The sequence below is a fragment of the Crocodylus porosus genome, unplaced genomic scaffold, assembly GCF_001723895.1.
Source record: "Crocodylus porosus isolate Cpor-Errol unplaced genomic scaffold, CroPor_comp1, whole genome shotgun sequence".
In the NCBI taxonomy this organism is placed as follows: domain Eukaryota; kingdom Metazoa; phylum Chordata; order Crocodylia; family Crocodylidae; genus Crocodylus; species Crocodylus porosus.
The window spans coordinates 54,074,071-54,098,171 of NW_017728948.1; the positions used below are offsets into that span (position 1 = coordinate 54,074,071).

Here is a 24,101-nt window from a genome sequence, read left to right on the forward strand (position 1 = left end):
TTTGCAAAGCTCATGGAAAAATTTGAACTCTTAATTTTTCTTAGAACATTCCCAACTGAAGTGTGCAGTGCAGGAGTGCATTATTCAACCTAGCAGGCCAGCCATGTGAGATATTAAGCATTCTCATTTCAAAGATTTCATAGACATTAGGGCTGGAAGGGACTTCAGAACATCATTGAGTCCAGCCCCCTTCCCAAAGGGCAGGAAGTCAGCTGGGGTCATAGGATCCCAGCAAGATAAGCATCCAATTTACTCCTGAAGGTGTTCAATGTCGGTGCTTGAACCACCTCCGCTGGCAGACTGTTCCAGACCTTGGGGGCTCGGACAGTAAAGAAATTCTTCCTTATGTCCAGCCTGAAACGGTCTTACAGTAGTTTATAACTGTTCAACCTGGTCATCCCTCGGGGCGCTCTGGTGAACAAACGTTCCCGCAGATCCTGGTGGTCACCCCTGATAAACTTATAGGTGGCCATCAGATCACCCCTGAGCCTGGGCTTTTGGAGGCTAAAGAGCCCCATGGCTCTCAGCCTGTCGTCATAAGTTATGTTTTCCTGACCTCTGATTATGTGTGTGGCTCTTCTCTGAAATCTCTCAAGCTTCTCCATATCCTTTTTGAATTGTGGAGCCCAAAACTGGACGCAATACTCCAGCTTGGCCTCACCAAGCCCGAGTACAGGGGGAGAAGGGCATCCTGGGATTTGCTTGAGAAGCATCTATGGATGCACACCAGCATTTTGGTCACTTTACTAGCCACAGCATCACATTGCAGGCTCATGTTCATCTTGTGGTCAATTATGACCCCCCAAGTCTCTTTCTTCCATAGTGCTAGCCAGCATAGCACTGCTGAGCCTATAAGGATGCTGCAGGTAGGGTGGATCACACTCCTGTCTTCTGGCATGGACGCTTTGCCCCAAAGTTTGGTGTCATTGACGGGCTTGGCCAGTCCACTTCTGATTCCAATGTCCACATCATTAATGAAGATGTTGAACAATATGGGTCCAAGAACAGAGCCTTGGGGGACCCCACTGGTTAGCCAGATCCACTTTCCTCCCTTTCTTGAAGATAGGCACCACATTGGGCTTCTTCTAGCCTTCGGGCACTACACCAGAGCACCAGGAGTTTTCAAAGATCCATGCCAGGGGCTGGGATATGATGCTCGCCAGCTCCTTGAGTACCCTGTGGTATAGATTGTCAGGGCCAGCTGACTTGAAGGAATACCTTGAGAGGCTGGATACCTTCATGAGGTTGGCATTGATGGAGGGCAGGGGATCTCCCTCAGCCAGACCTCCATGTCCCGTAGCAGATATAGGCCTCCCATGAGACTGATGAAAGACCAACACAAAGTACCCATTTAATAGGTTGGCTTTTTCCTGGGCGTCAGTTGTCCCATCTAGTTCAGCAGGGGTCCAACGTTGCTCTTGCTTTTCCTCCGGCTCCCCACATATCTGAAAAAGGACTTTTTGTTTTCCTTGATGCTTGAAGCTAGTTGGAGTTCAATTGCAGCCTTGGCTTTCCTGGTTTGCTCCCTGCAAGACCGGACCAGTGCAGAATATTCTTCCTTGGAGGTGAATCCCATCCTCCATCCTTTGTAGGCCTTTTTTTTTTAGCCTCAGGAGGTCTGCTAGATCCCTGGATAGCCAGGGGGGCTGCTATGGCCTCTTGCTGCCTTTCCTCCGAGATGGAATAGAATTAGCTTGTGCCTTGAGGATTGCTACCTTGAGGAGCAACCACTCTTCTTGAACTCCCCTCTCCCTGGGGTCATGGTCCCTTAGGGCCTGACTGACAAGCCTCCTGAGCTTGTCAAAGTCAGCTTTCCAGAAGTCAAGGACTTCTGTGTTGCTGACTGACTTGCCAGCTTTATGGCAGATGGTGAAGGTGATCAGCTTGGATCAGCTTGTGGTCGCTGTCACCCAACTTCCCATCGATCACTAGGTCGCTGATTAGGTCATCTTCAGTAGCCAGAACCACCTCGAGCAATGCTTTACCTCTCGTTGGCCCGTAGACTTCTTGAGCCGGGTAGAGGTCATCCACACACAAGAGGAAGCTTTGCGACCACTCGGATTTTGCTGAGTGATCCTCCCATGAGATCTCCAGGTAACTGAAGTCACCCATGACAACCATGGTCCTGGAGCATGCGGCCTCAGCCAGTTTATAGGCGAACTCCTGGTCAAGCTTAGGACTTTGGGTGGGAGGTCTGTGTCCCCTGTGCCGTGTTCCTCACGGATTTTGACCCAGAGGGTCTCCAGTCATCCACTCAGGTCACCAACATCAGCTTGCAGGGATGCATAGCTTTCCTTAACATACAGAGCTACACCCCCACCCTTTTTATCTACTCGATCCCTCTACAGGGTATAGCCGTCTATACCTGTGGTCCAGTCATGGGTGGAGTCCTACCAGGTCTCCGTTATCTCTATGACGTCATAATTATTTGCATTAAGCAGGAAGACAAGTTCCTACCGCTTATTCTCCAAGCTCTTGGCATTTGTGTACAGGCAGGCAGGTGTCCTACCTGTACACAGATTGTACCAGGGCTGGGGCAAGGGTGGGCTCCCTTAGGTGCCTTGGCCTGCTGGCTTTGCAAGGGTTGCTTAGCGGGCCAGCAGTGGCAGTAGTCTCCCCATCCCTCAGCAGGCTTAATTTAATCCTGATCATTAAAATTAGGATTCATAAACCCCAGTTAAAATGTTTCATAGGAAAAAAAAATGAATCCATTTCTAAGACTTAGAAAACCAAACAGTGGTAATATTTTTTCTGGCCACTGCTGTGACAGCAGAGATTCAATTGGTGATGGAGAGAGAGTGGCAGCTACATATGTTTGATTTTTCAAGCTCACTAAAACTTTCGCTAACATGACTCATCATTCTTCTTAACATGATCCTAACAAGCTGCAGTCTGAGATGCTTCATATTTTAACCAACTGGTGGCAGTCACAGAATAATTTATGAATAACTAGAACACCCGTCATCATGAACCTGATATGCTTAGCAGCTAATTACATCTGTGCAGGGATTAGGCTTTACATTGTACAGTTTTATGGTAACAAAGCCCAAGCTTCCTAAGATTCCATTAAACAACTTCTTATCTCAGACATTGAGATGCTTATCAGCACCATATGCTAAGAACCCCTGCTATGCTTGCAAATGACCTTCTGGGACTTAATCAGTCTGAAATGTCAGGAGTGAAGGAGCTGAGGACATACATCATGGTTTAGAATACAGCATTCAGCCAAGGAGATTTTAAACCCAGGGCTGAAGTCCAAAGGAAAGGTCTTCACAGCCTAGTTTCTATGTGTCATAAATTTATCAGATAATCAGAACATAAACAGTTTCACAAACATTAACTTAGTTTTCTCTGCTATAGCTTTACAAAGGAAATACAGGACATGTACTCATGTATTAGTGAGGGGCAAACCTCAAAGGATTCAGAGTTTGGATTTGACTGGTATAATAATGACAAAGTCCAGATTCTTGTCTGGAGGTCATCCACACTCTCTGGACACACTTTATGATCAAACAACCATGGAAATAAATTATGGAAATGATCTGCTATGTTTTCAAGTCCATCCCTCTGTCAGTCAAGATTGCCCCAATAGGACATATTGAACGTTTTCTCCACACTAGCGTCAAATGATCCAAGCAAATGGGTGTTTGTCACTGCCACTCAGAGACTCTGCCATGTACAGAGCTGAATGTCAGACAGCTTTCTCCTCACTACTCTTCCTGATCCAGCTGATCTAATTTACACAGAACTCCCACTAGAGCTTCTGGAATCTTTGCCTGAACAATTTTTTTTCCCCGTAGGGTAACATGTTAAAGTGGAAAACTTGTTTAGATTTAGACCCACCCAAAAACTTGCATGAAGTAGAAATGTGGCGTTTTTGACCATAAGTGACTTTACATGATGTGGAGGATAGCTGCACTTTCACTCGAGAACAATTGTGGGCAGCCTGACAAAATGGCCATGCACCGCACAGATTATCAGGCTGTAAGCCCATACAGGCCAAAACGACCCAAAGGTGGCTGGCCCAGCCTACTTGCTCAGGCAGCAAGGCCAGTTAGGATTCCATTCCTCAAAACTATGACATTGTAGTTTTGGAAAGGATCCTAAGGATCATTTAGTCCAACCATTTGCAAAGATGCAGGACTTATTATTCTTAAACTATCAAAGAGGGACACATACCTAGTGCCTTCTTAAAAACCAATGGGAAGGGGATTCTGTTGACTGTTTTTATGAAGTTTCCATTTAGAAAACAGCTTTTCCACCTGGTATTTTCCTTGCACAATACTGCTTAGCAGTTCTGAACCTCCCATAGGTGACAGAGACATGGCTGAAGCCTGACAGCATTTGTGGCTCCGTCTCTTTGGGAGCCTCAAAAAAAACAAAAAGAAAACTCTATTTGCCTGCTTTACTATTGGTCATTACAAAGCACTCAGAAAAAATAAAGCATTCACATTTTCTTGTTGAGCAACTGGTATGGCAGTAGGATGGAGACTTGCTAGTTGGCTTTCACTTGAACAGCAGCAACACTTATTGAGACGTATCACCTACAGAACATTTTTTTGTAAATCATTTTCCTACTACTTCCAGTGCCAGAGTAGCACTCCCTGAAGACACCTGCATGGTGCTGGACACTGCCTGCCTCAGATAAAGAGAAGGAAATCATGATAATGCTTCCAGCCTTGTGTTTCCAGTTGAATTGCACACATGTGACACACAGATGCTTTTCAGAGGAAGAGTTCATGAGAAAACACCTAGGCATCAACTGTGGCTTTACAGAAGTGTCCCTGAAAATGATAAACTAGAAGACATAAATAAAATTTCTGACTACAGAGATCCAGACCCTGGGTCTGAATTAATTCTGGGGTCTTTCAGAGCTTGCAAGTTTTTCATGTATTTAACAAACTCTAGACAGTGAAATTCTCCTAAGCTTTGAGTTCTGGATGCAAAGCTGACTGCTGAGTCTTCAACCTCCACCCCCTCTGAGAACTGACACAATGAGGAACGGGTGGGTTACTGAAGCATCACAAATTTGCAAGATTCTGTGATGCGTCTGTTATTCTTTTTAAAACATACGTTGTAGAACTTAAACTCGCTATCAGGACAGATGTTTCTTGACTGGAGCAAAGCCGAGCCTGCTGCTTTAAGAACATAATAAAAACCCAGGTGTTTTTGAGGATGTAATTGATATAGGCTAAGAAAAGAATTGAGGAACCAAGTGCCAAATATATGAACACATTTATAGAAACATTTCTTTTTCCTGAAACTGAATACATGTAAAAATAAAAAGAGAAGCTAACTTCCTTTCCTCTAACAGGTGTGAGCTCATTCTTGCATTTCCCAGTCATTTATAAAATGGCTTGAACCAAGAGAACAATCCAGTTGGCTGATAAGGACTACAAGATACTTTCTAATTACAGGTCAAACCTCACTAGTCAAACCTTTTGAGCCACAAGCTTTCAAGCACCATTACATTTAATGGCATGTCTTATTGTAGATACACTTAAGAAGCTAGAAATGCACAATTGATATATCATATCAGACTTGAGGTGCAGCCAGACTGTAATCCCTGCCTCAAAATCTTTGAGATTACCTTTGAAGGGCCAGATTATGATGTCTTCAGTTGCTTTTGGTGCATCTATACATGCACTTTATTGCTGAATTGACTAATTAGCGCTGCAGTAAAAAGTGTTACAATCTACATGTGCACTGGTATTAAGGCACAGTATATTAATTAACTCTGCTGTAGGATAGCACTGTCTATAACAGTACTGTCCTACAGTAAAGTAATGTACTCCATCAAAACAAACCTGCAGTGACAGGGGCTGGCTGGGGCACAATGGTGCTAAAGAGTAGGGGCTACCTGCCATTTTCATGCCCCACACTTTAGCACCTTCATACCCCAGCCAACCCCTCTGCTGCCTGACACCACCACCTGGAGCCTGAGACTGACTCCCCAGTCCCCCTGCCAGCACGGGACTGCTCCACCCTGGTTTAAAGTGCTATGGTCTCAGGCACACATGTAAACACTGTGCCTGGAAGCAGTTTTCTGTGCCACAAACTGCACTGGAGTCTATCAGTGCTTTGGAACACACAGTCTCATGACATTTAATTAGACCAGTCCATGTGAGTAAAGGGATCTTGTCTGGCCTTAAAACTAAGCACTCAGAATATTCACAAGTGAGGCAAAGTGGTTCGGATTTAAGGAACAAACTGTTAAAGCAAACAACAGCAATATGAATCTTTTATGTAAGGACTCTTATAGTTTTTATGCTATTAAACAGAGATTAAAATTGAATTTAGTAAATCACCATAGTGCATCAGGCCTGTCTCCCATCTAGTCCAGTATCCTGGTCCCTAACAGTGGCCAGCACTATCTGCTTTAGAAGAAGGTACAAAAAAAAAAAAAAATACAACTGTAGGTAGGTATGGGCTAATCAGTCCCATAAAGGTCTCATCCCAAACCCGTACTTAGAAGTGGACTTGAGATCTGATTATTCCTAACAACAGATTTTTTTTTAGCATGAAGTGTCAGGATATTGGGGATTCCTGATATCCTCTCCAGCATGTCCCATGCCTCTTTAAATTTTACACAAGATGAATAGCAGATGTTACAGAAACATAGTCAGTGATGGAAAAGAGTGTAAGAAAAGGTAAATTTTAGGGATAGGTTTGAAGGAGGAGCCTAGGAGTGTGCAAGAATGGGCATTAATATTCCAGATGCAGAAAGCAAGAGAGAGCAAGTTTGAATGGGGCAGTGGGGAAGACAAATGGATTATATGACATATCCTCTCCCAGGTGCAACGATAAAGTAAAAATAAACAAAATATTTCATTTCTTATTGTGAAAAGGCATTTCCACAGGACACTCAGTATATGCTAATAAGTTGTTCCAATATCAATTTCCCTGAATGATCTTTTTTCAAATCAGTACCATCAACAACGTTTACTAGCATTGGGACAGTATTCAGGTGTCTTGGCAATGCAGGGCATAAATAACTAGGCATACAGACAAAAGTATATTCTACTTTCACTTGTAGTACAACATAGGTTCATATTGCATACGATTTGTTCACCAGGATTAAAGCTAAATTGCACCTGGTGACAGACAGAGTATAAGAACCTGATTACTGTAAAAGGAGAGAGATATACTCAAAAGTCCCCTTGTGGTTTATATTTTTTGATTCTTTAATAAAGTGAAATACTTCCACTATAAAAATACTTTGTGACCCTTATAATGCTATTTAACACTGATACAAACATAAAGACTACAATGATCATTATATAATATATATATATTTATATTTTAATATATTACATTTATTTCTACATAAAGAGGCTATAAATATTGTATGTGCCATTCTCTTAGATTCATGGTTCCCGCATTTGACATTATGGTAAAAACCAAATAACAAAACCACAAATTTAAAAAAATAAAAATAAAAATACAAAAAGAAACTCAGTAGAAATAACTTTACAGTTACAAAATCTTGTAGCACATATTGTGTTTGTCACCAGAACTTGGGGCTACAAGAGCACAGGTAGGAACTTGTCCAACAATTAAGAAATTAAAATATCATCACTCCTAGAAAATTTGAGCTGCCATGTAACAAGTCACAAGACTCAAGAGTTTATGGGCGATGTTCCCTGCTGCTGTAAACAAAAACTGTACTAAGTTTAGGAGCAAAAGCATTTGGCCTTTCTTTTAGGGAGAAAAGTGAGGGTTAAAAGATAACCTGGTAAAGATCACTAAAACACTATAGTAACTTCTACTCTGATTACTGCCAGTCAGACAGCCTGATACAATGTTGATTAAAGTCCATAGGAAAACCAGAATTTGCTTTATCTAGCTTTGGATTGGGTGCATATTAACCAATTTCACTTAGGAAAAATCTTATCCAAAGAAACACAGGGCATCAGGTCTCACACAGCAAATGTATTCTCCGTCAAGGACAGGGACACCCAACCAGTTCTATATTTATCCCGGGCTGTGTTTAGCCATAAAGGCCAATCATTAATCTGAAGGTCCCTCCTTACCAGAGGTGAGTAAAGGACAATTCTGAGACAAGAACCCACTGTGGTGTTGTTTCCTTCCTGTAGCCCAGCCACAAGGGGAACACAAAAAGGCAGGGCTGGCCCTTCATTTTGTAAAACTGGAAACACAAAGTGCCTTTGTGAACACTGTCCCACTGCCTGTATTCTTGATGCTACTGGATGGACACTCAGTGTCAATATACTTTTCATCTGGGTCCTAAAGCCCAGAAGACTCATATTGCAATCAGAGACGTGCTCGTGACTGTGATAGCTCTTTTTCGCCAATGTCTTCTGAAGATGCGTCTCCTGGCCTGTCACTGCAGTTTACTACGATAGCCTCGTGTCCTTCTTATGAAAGCAGTTTCAGATAAATGTGTATTTTGTTAATTTTGTGAATGTATATGTTCTACACATAAAACCTGAACACCACTAGCTTGGGAAATAAAGGAACGTTCCATGGGAATCTCTGCTGCTGTTCATTTTGTTTTAGGGAGGCGAGTTGAGTGAAACATCAGTGTCATAGGGAAGCGTCTGTAGGCAGCACACTTGTGAGGTGTCCTCCTTGATGCTCAAGAGTTCTGTTTCTTCACTAGAGTAAGCTGCAGGGTCCATGTCATCAGAATGGTATCCTGACTGATAGCCACTTGTTGGGTTGGAGGCTTCAGACATAACAGATTCGTTACTTTTACTGGGTACCAGAGCACTGCAAGAGAAACGCAAACAGAACTGAAATAAGTTCTGAGAGTTTGGAGGCCAACAGTAGGTAGGTAACTTGTGTAGATGGCTGTTTTCCATTTCAAAATTAAACTATAGCATTCTGCTTCTTCATGATAATGACTTAAAACTCTTTTAGAGGTGTATTATATGAGATCCCTTCCCCACCCCCCACATTATGTTCCCTAGGACATGTAAGTATTCTGTAAGTGGTCCATTCTTCTGCCTATACAAATTGATATTATTCTACAAAGCTCCTTAGAAGAGCATACAGATGTCATAAAAAAGAAACATGCGATGTGTTATAAGATACAGACAGCATGCATTGGTTATTTTTGCTTATGTTTTAATGTGACAGTGAGATCACTCTGGGTGAAGCTTCTGTCTTTCAAGATAGCTCAGTATCTAGAATTACTGTAAACTACCATGCTAAAATGCCTTTGCTGCTTCTGGTTCTGAAACTAGTATGTGCAGCACTAGCTCAGCATCTCTCTTCATGGTTCCAGTGAGCATGTACATCCACATCTGAAAAGCTTAGTGCATCACACAGGCAGCATGAACCATACCTAAAGGGAAGCGTTTCAGGGCCTGTTTGTTTAGCTCTGCCTTCTAGTGTCTTCAGTTCTTCAGATGCAAGAACCATACCACTGTCGGTCTGATTGTCCTTTAAAGAGCCAAAGAGATGTAACTGATCAGACAGAACCACACATAAGCATGGAAAAGGAGCACAAGAAATATAAAAGGTTGTAAAAAAACAAGAGAAAGGACAGACAGACCTACCTCCTGAATAACTTGTACTGTGGGTACTAATGGGACATCTTCAAAGGTTTTCACGCTTACAGGTCGACTTTTTCTTTTACTACCTTGTCGATACTGACTGAAAGAGAAAAATGGTATGCATGTGTGAGGTTATTTGGCTGCAGATCATACCTAAGAGATCAGAAACCTTCATCTTTCCACAGCAAACATAACACATCATGCAAACCTCAAAATATGCATTTATTGAAAAGGGGAAACTGGCCAGAAAGTGGCCTGTTTCTGACCTACTGCTGCTGGAAACCTTGATCCCCAAGCAAATTCTAAGAAATCTCTTTTAAAAACCAACAACCTCCTTTTCTTAGTTATGCTGGAGGTTTCATTTCCTGCAAACTTCACTTAGAAGTATAATAAACAGAGGAGCCTGGATCACAATCATAAGTCTCTTTCTTTGGACTGTACTTCTGAGACCCCAAGCTGGACTTCAGACAACAACAGCAAACTCAGCAATCTGCCGCCTCTTAAACTGTGGGAGTTTAGGACCATATGCTCCACATCTTGCCTTTCCTGAGGCTCTTCTCCTAAAGAAGGTTCTGAGCAGAAGTTCAGTAACCAAAATTACAAGAAAACAGCAATAGCTTATCAATCCAGCAGCAACCTCAGAGTTCCTTCTCTCTGGGAAAATAGTATGTGCTTTGTTTCTAGATTAACCTACCTAAAAGTGGAGTTGACCGATGCAGGAGTTGCAACAGCATGGGCTAAGACCTTGGAGGTAACTGCTTTTACACCTCCATTTAAATGGAAAAGTGGTGCCAATTCAAATGGTGAAATCACTGAGGCAAAAGTATTGCCATGTAGAGATACTTAAGTCAGTCATAAACAAGCTAGGTCATGTACCAGAAGCTGTATAGCCACATTAGTCCAACTCTCCATGCAAACTAATGTACTTCTTGGCAGTGTTCATTAGCCTGGTCAGAAGGCTGAGCTAATGTGTCTTGAGCCTTTCGGGAACAATACAGCTAGCTTGTGTCATACAGACATGCCCCATAGAAATGAAGGGTGGGAGGGAACCTCAGGATGTCATCTAATCTATTTCCTGGTTCTGCAGCAGGATCATTTATACACAGATCATACCCAACAGTTAAGTTGCCCAACTTGTTCTTAAAAACCTCCTAGAATGGGGAATCTATAACTTTACTAGGCAAATCTGGCCCAATGCTTAACTATCATTCTAGCGACAAATGTTTTTCTAATATCTAACCTATGTTCCCACGCTGGGAATCAAACCATTTACCTACCCCTGGTGGACAAGGAGAATAATTAGCCATCAGCTTCTTTATAAACAATCCTTTACATATTTTAAGACTGTTCTCATGTCCGCTCCGTCTCCTCTCTTTAGAATAAACAAACAATTCTTTCACGCTTTCTTCTCAGGTCATGTTTTTTAAACCTCTTGTCATCCTTGCTCCCCTCTGGGCTCAGCTCATTGATATCTTTCATGAAGTGTAGTGCCTAGCACCAAATGCAGCATTCCAGCTGAGGCCCCACCAGTGCCAAGCAGATCAGAACAATTTCCACCCATCTCTTTATATACAACATAATTGTTGATACATTTCAGTGTGACATTTTTCTTGTTTGCAACAGCATCATATTGTTGACATATTCAGTCCAAAGTTCACTATAACCCTCAGATCCTTTCCTGCAGTTCTAATGCCCAGCTGCTTATTCCCATTTCATATTTGGGAATTTAATTTCTGTTTCCCTAAGAGAAGTACTTTGCACTTGCAAGAGCCAAATTTCATTTTGTTATTTTTAGACTGCTTCTCCAGTTTATCAAGATCATGTTGAATTCTGATCCTATCTTCCAAAATACTTACACAACTCCTCCCAGCTTAGTGTCACTCTCAAGTGTATTAAGCATTCTTCTCCCTTTCATTATCCAATTAATTAATAAAGTAACTAGAATCAGACTGAAAACAGATCCCTGTGGAACTCCACTTGCTAGGGCCTACAATTGGACAGCAAACCATTGAGCACAGTTTTTCAACGAGCTGTAGTTGTGCATTACCTTTCTAGCAATTTCATCCAGACTATTTTCCTCATTTACTTTTGAAAACGTTACTTAAGACTGTGTCAAAAACCCTACTAAAGTTAAGATAACACATTTCATATTTTATCTATTAAATTAGTTATCCTTCCAAAGAAGGTAACTAAGCTTTTTTTGGAATAATTTATTCCAGTTGCTTACGCTGACTGTTTATCTTTCATTCTAGTATATTCCCATGTATTAGAGTTAAGCAGATTGATCACAGTATCTCCCCTAGCCCTCCTTCCCCACTTCCCCTTTTTTATAGGATAGGCATTATGTCTGCCCTTCTTCAGTTGTCATCTGTCCTCCACAATTCTTGAAAACAACTATATCTGGTTCAGAAACTACTTCAGTTGGTTCATTAAATAAGGCCCTCTTGACTTGAAAAAATCCAACTTATCTAAATATTTTTTAACCTACTCTTTCCCTATTCTTGATTACCCTCTTGTTATTCATATTAAATTTTGGTAAGCCACAATTTCTGGAGACAAAAAAAATAAGACATTGAACATTTCAGCCTTCTCAACTTCATGTTGGTTAAGTTCCTAGTTTGCCTTGTCAGCTGCAAAACTCTTGTCACCAGGAGCAGAAAGCTGTATCTAAGCCATGTTTCATATTGTCCACTGTCTCTTTGAGCAGCACCCCCTCAGATGCCTTTTCACAAACTCCAGTTGCTCGTGGTCCCTTTAAAAGGGACCTAGTAAACAACAACAACTTAACTCAACTTCTCTTTGCTATCAATCCAAAACTGAAATATCAGCTTTTCTATATTGTCAGTAGAAATATTAGGAGACTGGTGTAAGGTTCTTGTTAAGGATGAAAGATGTAGTGATAGATTCACTACCATTGTAGCGACAGAGTCATTATCATTATGGTACAAGTAGCATATGGTATAAGAACCTAAAAAAAAAAAAAACTAGGAAGAATGACTAGATATAACTAGCCTATACAAGCTACCTATTAATACTATTGTACTTTTTGGACGAGAGGAGGAGTTCTTGAAAGGAGAGAGAGAAAATACATTAACATTATTGCTGAACAGTTCATAACTAAAAGGAATTAGATTTTGCATGTTCTCTTATAGAGATTACATTTATTCTTATCCTACAGACAGAATTAAATATGGACTACAGAAGCTGAAGTCTCTTCCTTTCATTTTCTCTCCCCCAACTTGAACAAAATTGTCTAGAGGCCCCAAAAGGATGTTAACCCTATAAAATACCTAGTTCCTGCTGTGCTGTCATAATGGAATTTAGGATCACACACTTCCTCTTCCTCCCTACAGGAAACAGGTGAGGTTGGCAAAGAGAGTCCAGAATCCTCTTCCATGTTCAGTGATACTGACAGAGGAAGGACAATGTAGTCTTTACCATCCTGTGGAACACAGAACAAGATCAGAGATAACTATCGCAGGCACTCTGTGTCTGAATTGTTATAAAAGCAAAGCTATTTCACTGAACTATAAAGCAGAATGACATATGCTGATAATGTATGAAATGTTACCAACTTAAAGAAACATTGCAACATTTAGACACAAGACTCAGATTTTTCAGTACTAAAACAGAAGCTAATATCTAATTACATGTTTTTATTTCAGTTTAAAAATGTAGCTTCTTTCAATGATTGAAAACAAAACAAAATACTGCTTCAGAGCACGAAATAAGAAAATAACCAAAAACCAAAGTGAAATTGACCAGTCTGCATGACTTGGGTAAACATGCAACAGACAGCTAAAAGTAGATCAGATTTACACACACACACAAAAATCATTGGTAAAATATTCTAAACTGATATTAGTGATAATAAGGATTTTTACCAAGTTGTATAGGGACCACATACTTGCAAGCTAATAACAGTCACTGAATTTCCAGATGTTGATTTTAAAGCACTGATTAATGGCAAAAAATTAATCACCTGATTAATGGAGAAAAATTAATGAAAAACTCATTGCAGGCAAAAATAGAGCATCAAACCAGTTAGAGCACATGAAAAACGAATGCATTTTTAAAGTAGCCTAAAGGATTATAATAATTTCTTCTTTCAAGATTTAATTTTAGATTAATTACCAGAGAAATATATATGCATCTGTAGTTACTGCTTAGCTTGTAAGCAGTCTATTAGTCTAAACCAGTGGTGCCCAACTTTTTCACCCCAAGCCGGATAGGCGGTGCCAGGTCCATCTTCAGGCTGGATGAAACTGGTGTGCTCAATAGAGTACACAGAGCCAGAGTGGCAGGAGCCTGATCTGGCTGCAGTGGGGTGCACAGCCTGACCCTGATCCAGGAGGAGCAGGAAGTGGCTTGGCCCTGATCCAGAAGTGGGGGGGTGGGGGCAATGGACATGGAGTAGCCCCAGTCTGGATGCACAGAGGGGTGAGGAGCAACCTGACCCCAGTCAGGACACATGGAAGGTGTGGGAGGGAGCGCAGAGCATCCCATCCCTGATCCAGATGTGCAGGGTGGTGGGAGGGGATGAGACCTGCTTGTTCCAAATGTGCCAGGTGCAGGCCTGGCCCTGATCCCACTGGCCTAGGATCTGCCCATGCAGAGTTTCTACTGCTCCCCAATAACAAATTTTCTAACCCATGGAGATCCCCCTGCACCAGATTCCATGGCTCCATGGGTTGGATTTGGCTCACAGGCTGAAGGTTGAGTGCTCCTGGTCTACACAATGCATACTACCAATATTTGCCCACATATGTTGCTAATAATAGATATTTGTTATAGTACATTTCACATCTTCTCTATATGAAACACTAGTTCAAGCAGTTAAGACTCAAATCACATCCACAAAGGTTTAAGCTCCATCATTTCCCATTATATTAAATGAGAATTGAACACCACCAAAGAGCTGTACAGTTCTGCATAGGACTGGACCTTTAAACAGAGAAATGTGTTTATATTGTCAGTTCTAGAGGCTAAGGATAGTCTGGTAAACATGATTCAAAGGTTCAGATCCTTAGACGGATGTATTGAGATTTTTTTGCATAATATTTTATCTATGGAAATGAGACTGAAACCAGAAAAGGTTGATGCACTCCTTCTTCATTTGGATAGAAAAATTGAATGCACATCTGAACTGTCAAGGATCTCCTTGTGCAGTGTACCTAACAAGTAAAACTTATTACCACTGGCCAAATTCTGTCTGTAGTTACTCACGTGTAAGTGAAGGTAGCATTTAGCCTCATCACTTTAAATTAGCCTGCTTTTACCCAAATTGCACGTAATCTTGATTACATATAAAGATTTAATTACTCCTTGGTTACAGAACACAATATATTTCTCTTCTATAACAGTACCACAGTCCTCCATCTGGATGCTGATAGTCAACAGTCAAATACATTTGACTGAGCAAGTATGCACAGAATGTACATCGTATGAAATTCAAAAGACCTTTATGCTAGGAAACAAATTTACCTTCTTGTTCTGAAATTGGTCATACATAAAATAGAGTAATATTAAGTAGTCAAAATCTACCTTAGGGAAATTCCCATTAATTTCAATGGGAACAACATATATACATATCTAAGGGCAAGCTGTGTGTAAAGAGTTTAAGCTTACATCTCATAGTTTGGGGTATGCCTATGACTGCACGCATGTAGAAATGAAGCAAATGCAGAACAGCCACAGAAATAAGAGTCTATCTATCCTTGCTAATTATATTGCCCCTTTAAAGACAGCCAAGTGTTAAGTAACTAGGATAATGTCCTTACGGTCATTTCACTGCTGTGAAATAGGGATATGTCATTATCCTCATTTTACAGATGGAATACAGAGTGAGAGATATTACACCCCAAATTTGCAAAAGGTATTTAGACGAGTAACTCCTACTTAGTTTCCCATGTCCCACAGCAATAAGTGAAATTTTGCTTCAAAAATTCTTTTGTAGATCTGGGCCTAAGTAACTTGTGTACAGTGTAACAGGCAGCTTGTGGTGAGGCAAGGAATTGCATACAACTCTCAACCACTGGAGTGCGTTTAGCAGCGATCCACGTTTTCTGTTCACTACAGAAAAATGCAATAAAACTGGATTTTATTTTTTTAAGGAGAAAAACCCAGATTTTCTTCTTTAATGGAGAAAAAACATAGGAAAGGGTAGGTTTCCCTTTGCAGGCTGGCAGAGTTCTAGCCTGCAAGAGGCTTGGGGGAGCAGTCAGGCAGTGGTCAGGCAGGGGGTGCCATGTGCATAGGTGCACACACACATGCACATAACCACCAGACAGCCTGGAAAGCAGCTCCTGCAGCTGCCCACAGGTAAGTCTGGGGGGGGGGAGAAAGGAGGGATTGAGGCCCCCCACAGGGAGGGAGGGAGTTGTGCGGGGCTGGGGCTGCTGCTCAGCCAGGGTGGTGCCTGGGGCTTGGGGCCCAGGGTCACAAGCAGCTGGCAGGGTCTGGGTACAGTGAGGGACGGAGTTGCAGGTGGCTCGTCGGGAGGGTGGCAGGGGGGCTGGCTCCCCACCTCTGCATGCACTCCTGGGGTGCAGGGCCACCCAGATTTGTATGTGGGGCAGGGGCAGATGCAGGCTGCCTGCCATGGGCATGGGGCTCCCCACTCTGCTGACCTCCCCCTGGGGCCTCCATGGCCCAGTGGGCAAAACTCAGCATGGCAGGGTACAGCAGGGCAGGGAAGCTCTGTGCTGCCACCCGGAGCCCCATGCTGCTATGATGAGGCACCCCCTGCCTGCCTGCCTGCCAGCAGCAGCAGTGGTGGCATAGGGTTGTGCCCCATGCTGCTACTGGGTGGGCAGGGGGCACCTCATCATGGCAGCATGGAGTTCCTGGTGGCAGCACCAAGCTTCCCCATCCCACTCTACCCTGCCATGCTGGGTGCTACCCACTGGGCTGTGGAGGCCCCATGAGGAGGTCAGCAAGGTAGGAAGCCCTGAGCCTGCAGTAGGCAACCTGCATCCATGCCCCACCACCCTGCCCCATGATCCACTCTAAGCATCCCAGCCATGGGGGAGGGGGAGCCAGGCTCTGCCCTGCTCCCCACTTGGACCCACAGGCGGCAGCTGGGACTCGGGCACTGCTGTGGGGGGGCAGGGGAATGTGGAACTGTGCCCCTGGCCACATAGCCCTGGCAGGGCCAGGGGAGCTGTGGGTGAAAGTGAGGGGAAATATGGCATAGGCAGGGCACCGGCATATCAGAGCTGTTCAGTGCCACTAAGGGTGCATGCGTGTGTGCCCTCTGATGGGCAAAGGGGGCAAAGAGACCTCTAATTTTTCATGATAAACCCAAAAATCAAATCCCAAAATTTAAAGGTATTTAGAATTTCTTTTATTATAGTAAGTGAGGCACTGGTAGGCTTCCAAACTGCTTTAAAATTGTAAATATATCAATAAAACATTGTGTTCAATTGATACCTCTATACATACACACACACAGCTCTATCGATACATAGTAGGGGTGCGGAAAGTGGGCCCTATTCAATTCAAATTTGGATTTGGCCTGAATCAGGGTCAGATTTGATTAGTCGATTTCGATCACTGCCCCGATTCGATTTGGCCAAATCCGAATCTGAAGGTTTGACACCGATTCAGCTATAGACACAGCTTTAAAAGTTTTTTCTATATACCTTGAGGTACCAGGCATGGCTCATGATTGCTGCAATGCTGGTGTGCATGGAGCATCTCACAGGATAAGAGGCCCCTCCATGTGCTCAGCAGCAAACTCAGAAGCGGACCAGAAGTACTTCCAGTCCACTTCCAGGTCTGCAGGGAAGCACACCAGGGCCCACCACCCCCCGGCTCAGCAATTGGCCACAGGGGGACCCCAGGTGCCCCCACAGACCCAAGAGACACCAGTCACCAACACAGAGAGGCGTGAGGGGGCTCTCTGTCAGAGGGCTGGAAGTGCTTCTGGTCCACTTCCAGGTCTGCTACCAAGCACGCTGAGGAGCCCCACCACACTGCTGTGGGACACTCCATCCAGCCCAGCATTGCAGCACTCACAAGGCCCTGCTACCTAGAGATATGTAGAAAAAACATTTAAGGGTGTCTCTATGTCCGAATTGATTTGGAAGGTTGCAATTCAATTCGGAGAGATTAAAGGTATTCCAGTTTGATTTGGATTCGGAGATTCGGCCACTGAATTGGGCAGAATCGAATCGGGGACCAAAGCTTCGCACAGCCCTAATAGATAGCTAGATTAGATGGAGTGTTGTTTCATTTTAATCATGAAAAAAACACAAATTTTGGGGTCTTAATTACAAAATTTGTGTTAAAAAAAAAATCAGAAAAATTTGCTATTTTTAAATGGAGAAAACCAGGATTCCTGGTCTTCAGTGACCCAGATGCAGAGTAAAACAGGCACACTGGCAAAGAGCAGTAAAAAGACCTAGAGTACATTTACCACAGACCTCTGTGAACCATGATTTCTATTATTTGCTTCAACTCAGGGTGACAATGTGATAAATGAAGGCCCAACAAAATGTTATACAAGTCAATGCTCTGTTTACAGGATTCCATGCAGGAAGGAAAGTATCCAGCCATATTTTAACAAGAAAAAGAGCATTTTTCACATACCCGGTGAACATTTGCTTGTAGTAAGTTTCCCAGGTGTTCCACTAACTCAGAAAATGTTGGTCTTTGCTTAGGATCACCATGCCAGCAGTCCAGCATTGTCTGGTACCTTGAGGGATAAGACCATGACAATATCAGGGCAATGAGGACAGCAGATTCTGCTATTTCAAAAGATTGCTACTTCTTTAAGGTGTATCTGCCTAGCTTCCAATTCTTACATTTCTGGGGTTGTATAATCTGGTGCTCTCATTCTTGTTCCCTCTTTCAGTCTTCTGCAAAAATCTTCATCAATTTTCACACCAGGATAAGGTGACGCTCCTAAGAGGACAACAGTGGCACTTAAAATTCTTGGCCTTACTATCATTCAACTACGTTGGTCATGAAATGACTGCTATTGCATGAACAAATCAATCAATTAGATATACAGTATTTGCATATTCAATCACCTAGATTGCATGCAGTCACTGTTTGTAAAAATTATGCACACAATGCCCTACGTAAATTATATGAAAATCCACTTCAGATGTCTGTTCCTGAATGTTGATTTGATTTTTTTTTTTTGATGGGGAAAAAGAAACCCTGAAAATATGTATTCCCTTGCAGTTCTGAAATTTCAGAATGTCAAACATTTCTACAACATCCTGCAAACATATTTTACTGATTCTTGAACTGGTTCTATTGGTCACATTTGAAGAAGGTTCAGCATACCGATAATAAAGGACTTACCCAATGAAAATATTTCCCACAGCAGAACCCCAAAGGACCATACATCACTCTGAATGGTATACACTCTGTCAAAAATGGTTTCTGGTGCCATCCATTTTAAGGGTAGTCTGGCCTGAAAGCATTGGTAAATACAATTAAACTTTAATAAAAAAAAGACAAGGGTAGGAAAACATTCTGTGATTCTGAAAAGAATGAATGTTGGGATAAAGACTAGAATAATTAGTACTGCTTCAAATTAAATGGTTCCAATTAGTCCATGAAACTTACATCTCCTTTTCTGACATAATCTGGATCTTTGTAAATGTCTCGTGCCAAGCCAAAGTCACAGATTTTGACCACATTATTGTCTGATAAGAGGATGTTGCGAGCCGCCAGGTCCCTATGGATGCACTACAAAGAGAAGAAAATAAGTTTATAGGTTGGCTGTTGTCTAGTCCAGAAGTTGTTCTATTTCTTGTCTGTGTTGACCTCACCCTCAAAGGCCAGTTACTGCTTGAACCCTATTAAGCAAAATAAATCCCAGAATCAGTTACTGATTTTAAGGGCTTTTTTCATTATTGTAAATGATTTGAGGACAAAAATCTTTCTGAGACAAGTTTAAACACAACTGTGCAATGAGAAGGGCTTTTTAATTTAGGTAGTTAATTAGCCAAAAAGTGACATAAAACAGGTTAGGATATAATTACCCCAGGTATACATTCATTTTCATCAAATCCATGCTTCCCATCATGCCTGTGAGAGGCTGCTCTTTTTAATACACACATAGGTTTAAAATGCTCTACTATCTCATGTTAAAATTATTCTCTACTGGGATCAATTAGAGCTGGAAATCTCCATCCTCTTACTTTTAAGACCTATCATCATAGACTACACACTAGAAACCTACAAGCCAAGCACTCAAGCCTCTATAGCTTGATATAGAAAGCTGGACTCTGTAGCTGAAGATGTTAATCTCACATCCTTCATGATTCAGACACAGAGAAGGGACACATAACACCTATATGCACATTTCCCAGCAGGTTCTATGTACAGGATTGTTCAATGCAATATATTTTTAAGGACATGCATGTTTAAGGACTCATGCAAAAAAACTGAAGTCTTCCTCAGAGAGCTGATTTTGTATTCTAACAGATCCCACCATTAGGGCATATCTCTAGCCTAACTTTTCTCTTCCATTTTATCTAATTTTTTTTTGTTTTTTTATCCTACCACTTCCAAAATAAAGCAAAATGCCTCTTTCTTCCTGAGGCATTGTTAGCAAAAATATTTCCTAATGTTTATCCATTATTTGGCCAAATTATAAACACACAGGGCCAAATCCTAACAGGGCACCTACAAAAGCCCAGAATGCAATGGAAATGTTGCACTTCCATTGTGTCATAGGCCAGGAAGAGATCCATCAAGGAGATATTTACACTACTGTATCTGCATTCATTTATTTGCAGTGTCCCACATGGGAGTTTCCAACATTTACAATGAGCTATAGAGAGATTTCTTCAGAGCAAAGTCCATCTACTCTAGCTTGGCACCATATTCCGTGAAATGGTCCCTAGTTCTTTTCAACTTTCTTCATAAAACATTCCCCTGGACCACTTAAATCATTCTTCTATGAATTGGTGACCATTGAACTTTACACAAATTGCTAACATTCCAGTCAATAAAAGTACTTTGCATGGACTGTTTTGCTTTGTAATATTAACTACTCAGATACATTTTAGAGCAATCAAAAAAGTGATGTGGATGGTTGTCAGTCCAAAGATGAACACATTGCTTCTGTATAAAAAACTGCTAATCATTTCCTACAGTGATTACTTATATTTAAAATGCCATTTTCCTGAGAGGTTTCTTACTTTGCGTGAAGCCAAGAACTCCATCCCTCTGGCCACCTGAAAACTATAACAGATAAGGTCCTCTAATGTCAGAGAGTTCTTGCAGAGATCTTCAGAAGTTGCTGTAAGGAAATAATGACACCAGTCAAACTTGTTCTCCACGTCTGATTTTGCCTTGAGATATTTTCTTTTGTATACGATACTATAAACCTCCAGTTCACACTGTATAGCCCTGTGGTAAAGTCTGCATTTTACACTGCTGGGCAAAAAATACAGATTCAGATTCCAGCCTTGCTTGCTTTCTCATTTCCAGCATTTACAGGAGCTGAGTGAATGGCAAAAAGCAGCACACACAGGAAACGGAAAGTTGTGTAGCTATCCCAAGAGATGAACAAGAAGTGGTGCAATAGAGAGATCCCATCCAGTGCTCATTAGGGGATAAGAGGTCAAGGGAAATATTTTCATGGATGATAAACAAACTGCTACATGGGGGAGTAATTAATTTAATCTCATCCTCTAGCAATCTGAAAAAAAATCCATAACCATGCATACTCAAGCCCGGATCCCAAAGGTATTTAGAAACCTAATTCCTAGGAGCCAGAGCATATTCCTGAAACAACCACTAAGAAAATGTTTAAAGAGCCTATATTAAAGGAAATGAAGACAGCCTTAGTCTAGGCTGTCCATCTCTGATATCTGTTCCGGGGACAGGGGAACAAATCAATAAGCAGAGCAGTAGATGGAATTTCATAGTTAGTTAAGTTCTGGCAAAAAACTCATGTGAAATTCAGCTGGTGTTTTCATAATACGCTGGCACTCTCAAAATACACGTGCACACACACATCTCTAAACTGTCATTGTGATGTCTGGGGTTCTAACTGCCCAATTCCAATATAAGCTCATGGGAATTCAAGACAAATGTATTAGAAATATAATCCTTGGAAACTCTGAAGTTACCCTAGGCTACACTGAAGAGAAAGGGATTCTAAATTACAGTGGTCCTCAAATTAGAGTTTTGTTCAACCTGATCTGCTGCAAATCAAGCTTCCAGCTTGATTCAGCCCTGCTTTATCATGTCCTAAGGCAAGTCCTACAAAAGAACAATTATCCAAAACCAAATGAGGATATATATCTTACCTTCTTCTTCCTCCACATCACTGAGTGATCTCTCCTCCACAAACCCTGAACTGGCTGAGCTTTGGCTGCTTGCAATGCTATTGAGGCGGCACTTCAAGTCTGCTGGGAGGTCACCAACATAGTTTTCTTTTCCCTGCCTGAATCTGGCACTTTTAGCCTATTAAGCGGGGAGAAAACAAATCCGAGTTTTTTCAGGACTTTTTAAACAGGAAGTGACATTTCACACTGCGTAAAGCAAGGCCTCACTGAGAGCCAGAGTAGAGAGAAAGAGCCATGCAGAAGGCACTAAGTAGGCTCCTAACTTCCCTCCACCCGGATACAGCAGCTACCCACTGCAGTCTTCACACATTTAGTTGCAAAGAAGCAAGGCAGAGCTCATAAGTATCTGATGTTACAAACAGGCTGCTGCGGGAGACAGATTTTGCCCAGCCTTTTGCTGTGTCATTACGCTCCACAACTTGCTGGACTAGCATGCACATACTGGGCACATCTACAAGTACATATTAATACAAAGCAATAAACTCCAGCACATATCACACCAGATTTTATTGCATACCGTGTTTAAACGTGTGTCCGGGACCATGGCAAGTCATGCTGGAGCAGTCCCAACTGGCAGTGGGCCCAGCAGGTCAGCCTGCCAGCCTGGGACTGCTCTGACATGGCTCAACATGCTGTGTAGGGGCTGGCTCTGGAGAATGAAGGTGCTCCAGTGTGGTGCTAGCCAGCAGGCAGCCCCCTGCACTGAAGTACCCTTGTGTCCCAGCCATCCAGGTCAACATCTACACATGTGTTGCTCAATACAAAAAAAAGCCTCTGCAGCAGGGCAGGACTTGTATTTACAAGTACTAACCTGCTGCAAAGTTTATTAGTTTCCTGTGGCCTAACAGTGCTGTGTGCACAGACACTGAGATGTTTACCACAGAGCTAATTAGGCAACTCCACAGTAAACATCTTGTGTAGATGCACTATTTTAGAAATTCTCCCCTCACTCTGTTCAGTCTCTTCACTCCAATCCCCTTTCATTTAGTCCTTCTACAAAAGTCCTCCCTGCTGTACTTCAACCTGGGCTGATCCCTTCCAGCACCTGATTTACACAGCCAACAGACTATCTTCCCTAAAAATCCATTGTCTCCTGCTTCAGTTTTGCAATAGTCATTGCCAAAGAGCACGACTTTCCAAACCCCATTGGTTCTCATAATCCCCACTGTTTAATTTGCAATGTTCAACACCCTCCTCACATTCATCTCTTGTCTTCATTCTCTTCTCTTTCTCTACAGTAACCAGACAGAGCAGATCACTGTTTATCCCCCCTGCACACAAATACTTCCCATTTCCACAGTCTTAAAATCCCGCTGACACTGGATTTCTCTGGGCTCTGAGGAAGACTCCTCAGTCATAATGCTCAGTATTAAGTATCAAAATCATGTACACTCACGACTTTTATAAATGGCCTGACATTCAAAGGCAATGAACAACCCCAGTTCCCACAGAGGCCCATATATCCCAGTATGGGAATGCTGGTTTTTGCCCCTCTCCCTCCAGTTCCCTGTTTGTAAAGCTGGGATCTCATCTAGGTAGTTAAGTCTTTTTCAAAAAGTTTTGAAGATAAAAAGGGTGACATGAATTGGCTGGCCGAATTGATTTATGAAGAAAGATGAAAAGTGCCCACTATGTGTAGTCTAGTTTAACAATGAAAATATATGATATATGCTATTACAATAGGACATGACTATGTAAAGTTTTTTGAGTGGTGTATACACCATGCATGGAGTGCAGTTATTTAAGTGGGTATGGGTAGTTTACCTGAGAACAGTGCAAAGGAAATAAGAAAGCAAAAAAATTCAGGCTGATTATCAGGAAAATCTTCCTGACAGATATGGCCAAAGGTAGAATAGGCTGCCAAGGGAAACAGTGCAAGCTTTGTTTCTGCATATTTAAAGCCAACAACAACAAACTAACTACATTGTACAGGCAGGGAGATGGACTGTAATGTCTTTTGCCATCTCTGATTTCTATTATAAGACCCAAATATCACTATTACTATAGTGTCCCCTAGAATTCCCAGCACACTTTCCACTTAGAAAAGAGCTTTTAGAATTTAAATTTAGTCACTCCTTAGCCTATACTCTTACTCTTGACACTAGCAGCAGTCTGTACCTTGTAAGGAATAAATTCGCTTCTCTTGCTCTTTAAATAAGCTGACAAATTTCCAAATTTGCAGTATTCCACAATCACCATCAGTGGGCCTGTATAAAACATGAAGCAATTATTTAAGGGCAGTTATTTTCTAGTCCACCCT

The 24,101-nt window shown here is 42.0% G+C and overlaps 1 protein-coding gene across 1 annotated transcript in view; it reads right to left on the reverse strand.

Annotated features, from left to right (window-relative positions):
- Positions 1-7,172: 7,172 nt before the first annotated feature.
- The window catches only part of KDR (kinase insert domain receptor), a 38,034-nt gene continuing 21,105 nt past the window's right edge, over positions 7,173-24,101 (reverse strand). Inside the window, exons 20-30 of the mRNA XM_019553265.1 lie at positions 23,960-24,048; positions 21,803-21,959; positions 20,687-20,787; positions 19,104-19,226; positions 18,837-18,948; positions 18,329-18,428; positions 18,114-18,219; positions 12,812-12,963; positions 9,525-9,621; positions 9,311-9,408; positions 7,173-8,733 (exon numbers count right to left, since the gene is read on the reverse strand). Of these exons, the coding sequence (XP_019408810.1) occupies positions 8,517-8,733; positions 9,311-9,408; positions 9,525-9,621; positions 12,812-12,963; positions 18,114-18,219; positions 18,329-18,428; positions 18,837-18,948; positions 19,104-19,226; positions 20,687-20,787; positions 21,803-21,959; positions 23,960-24,048 (1,352 nt within the window). The 3' untranslated portion in view covers positions 7,173-8,516. The remainder of the gene's footprint in view (positions 8,734-9,310; positions 9,409-9,524; positions 9,622-12,811; positions 12,964-18,113; positions 18,220-18,328; positions 18,429-18,836; positions 18,949-19,103; positions 19,227-20,686; positions 20,788-21,802; positions 21,960-23,959; positions 24,049-24,101) is intronic.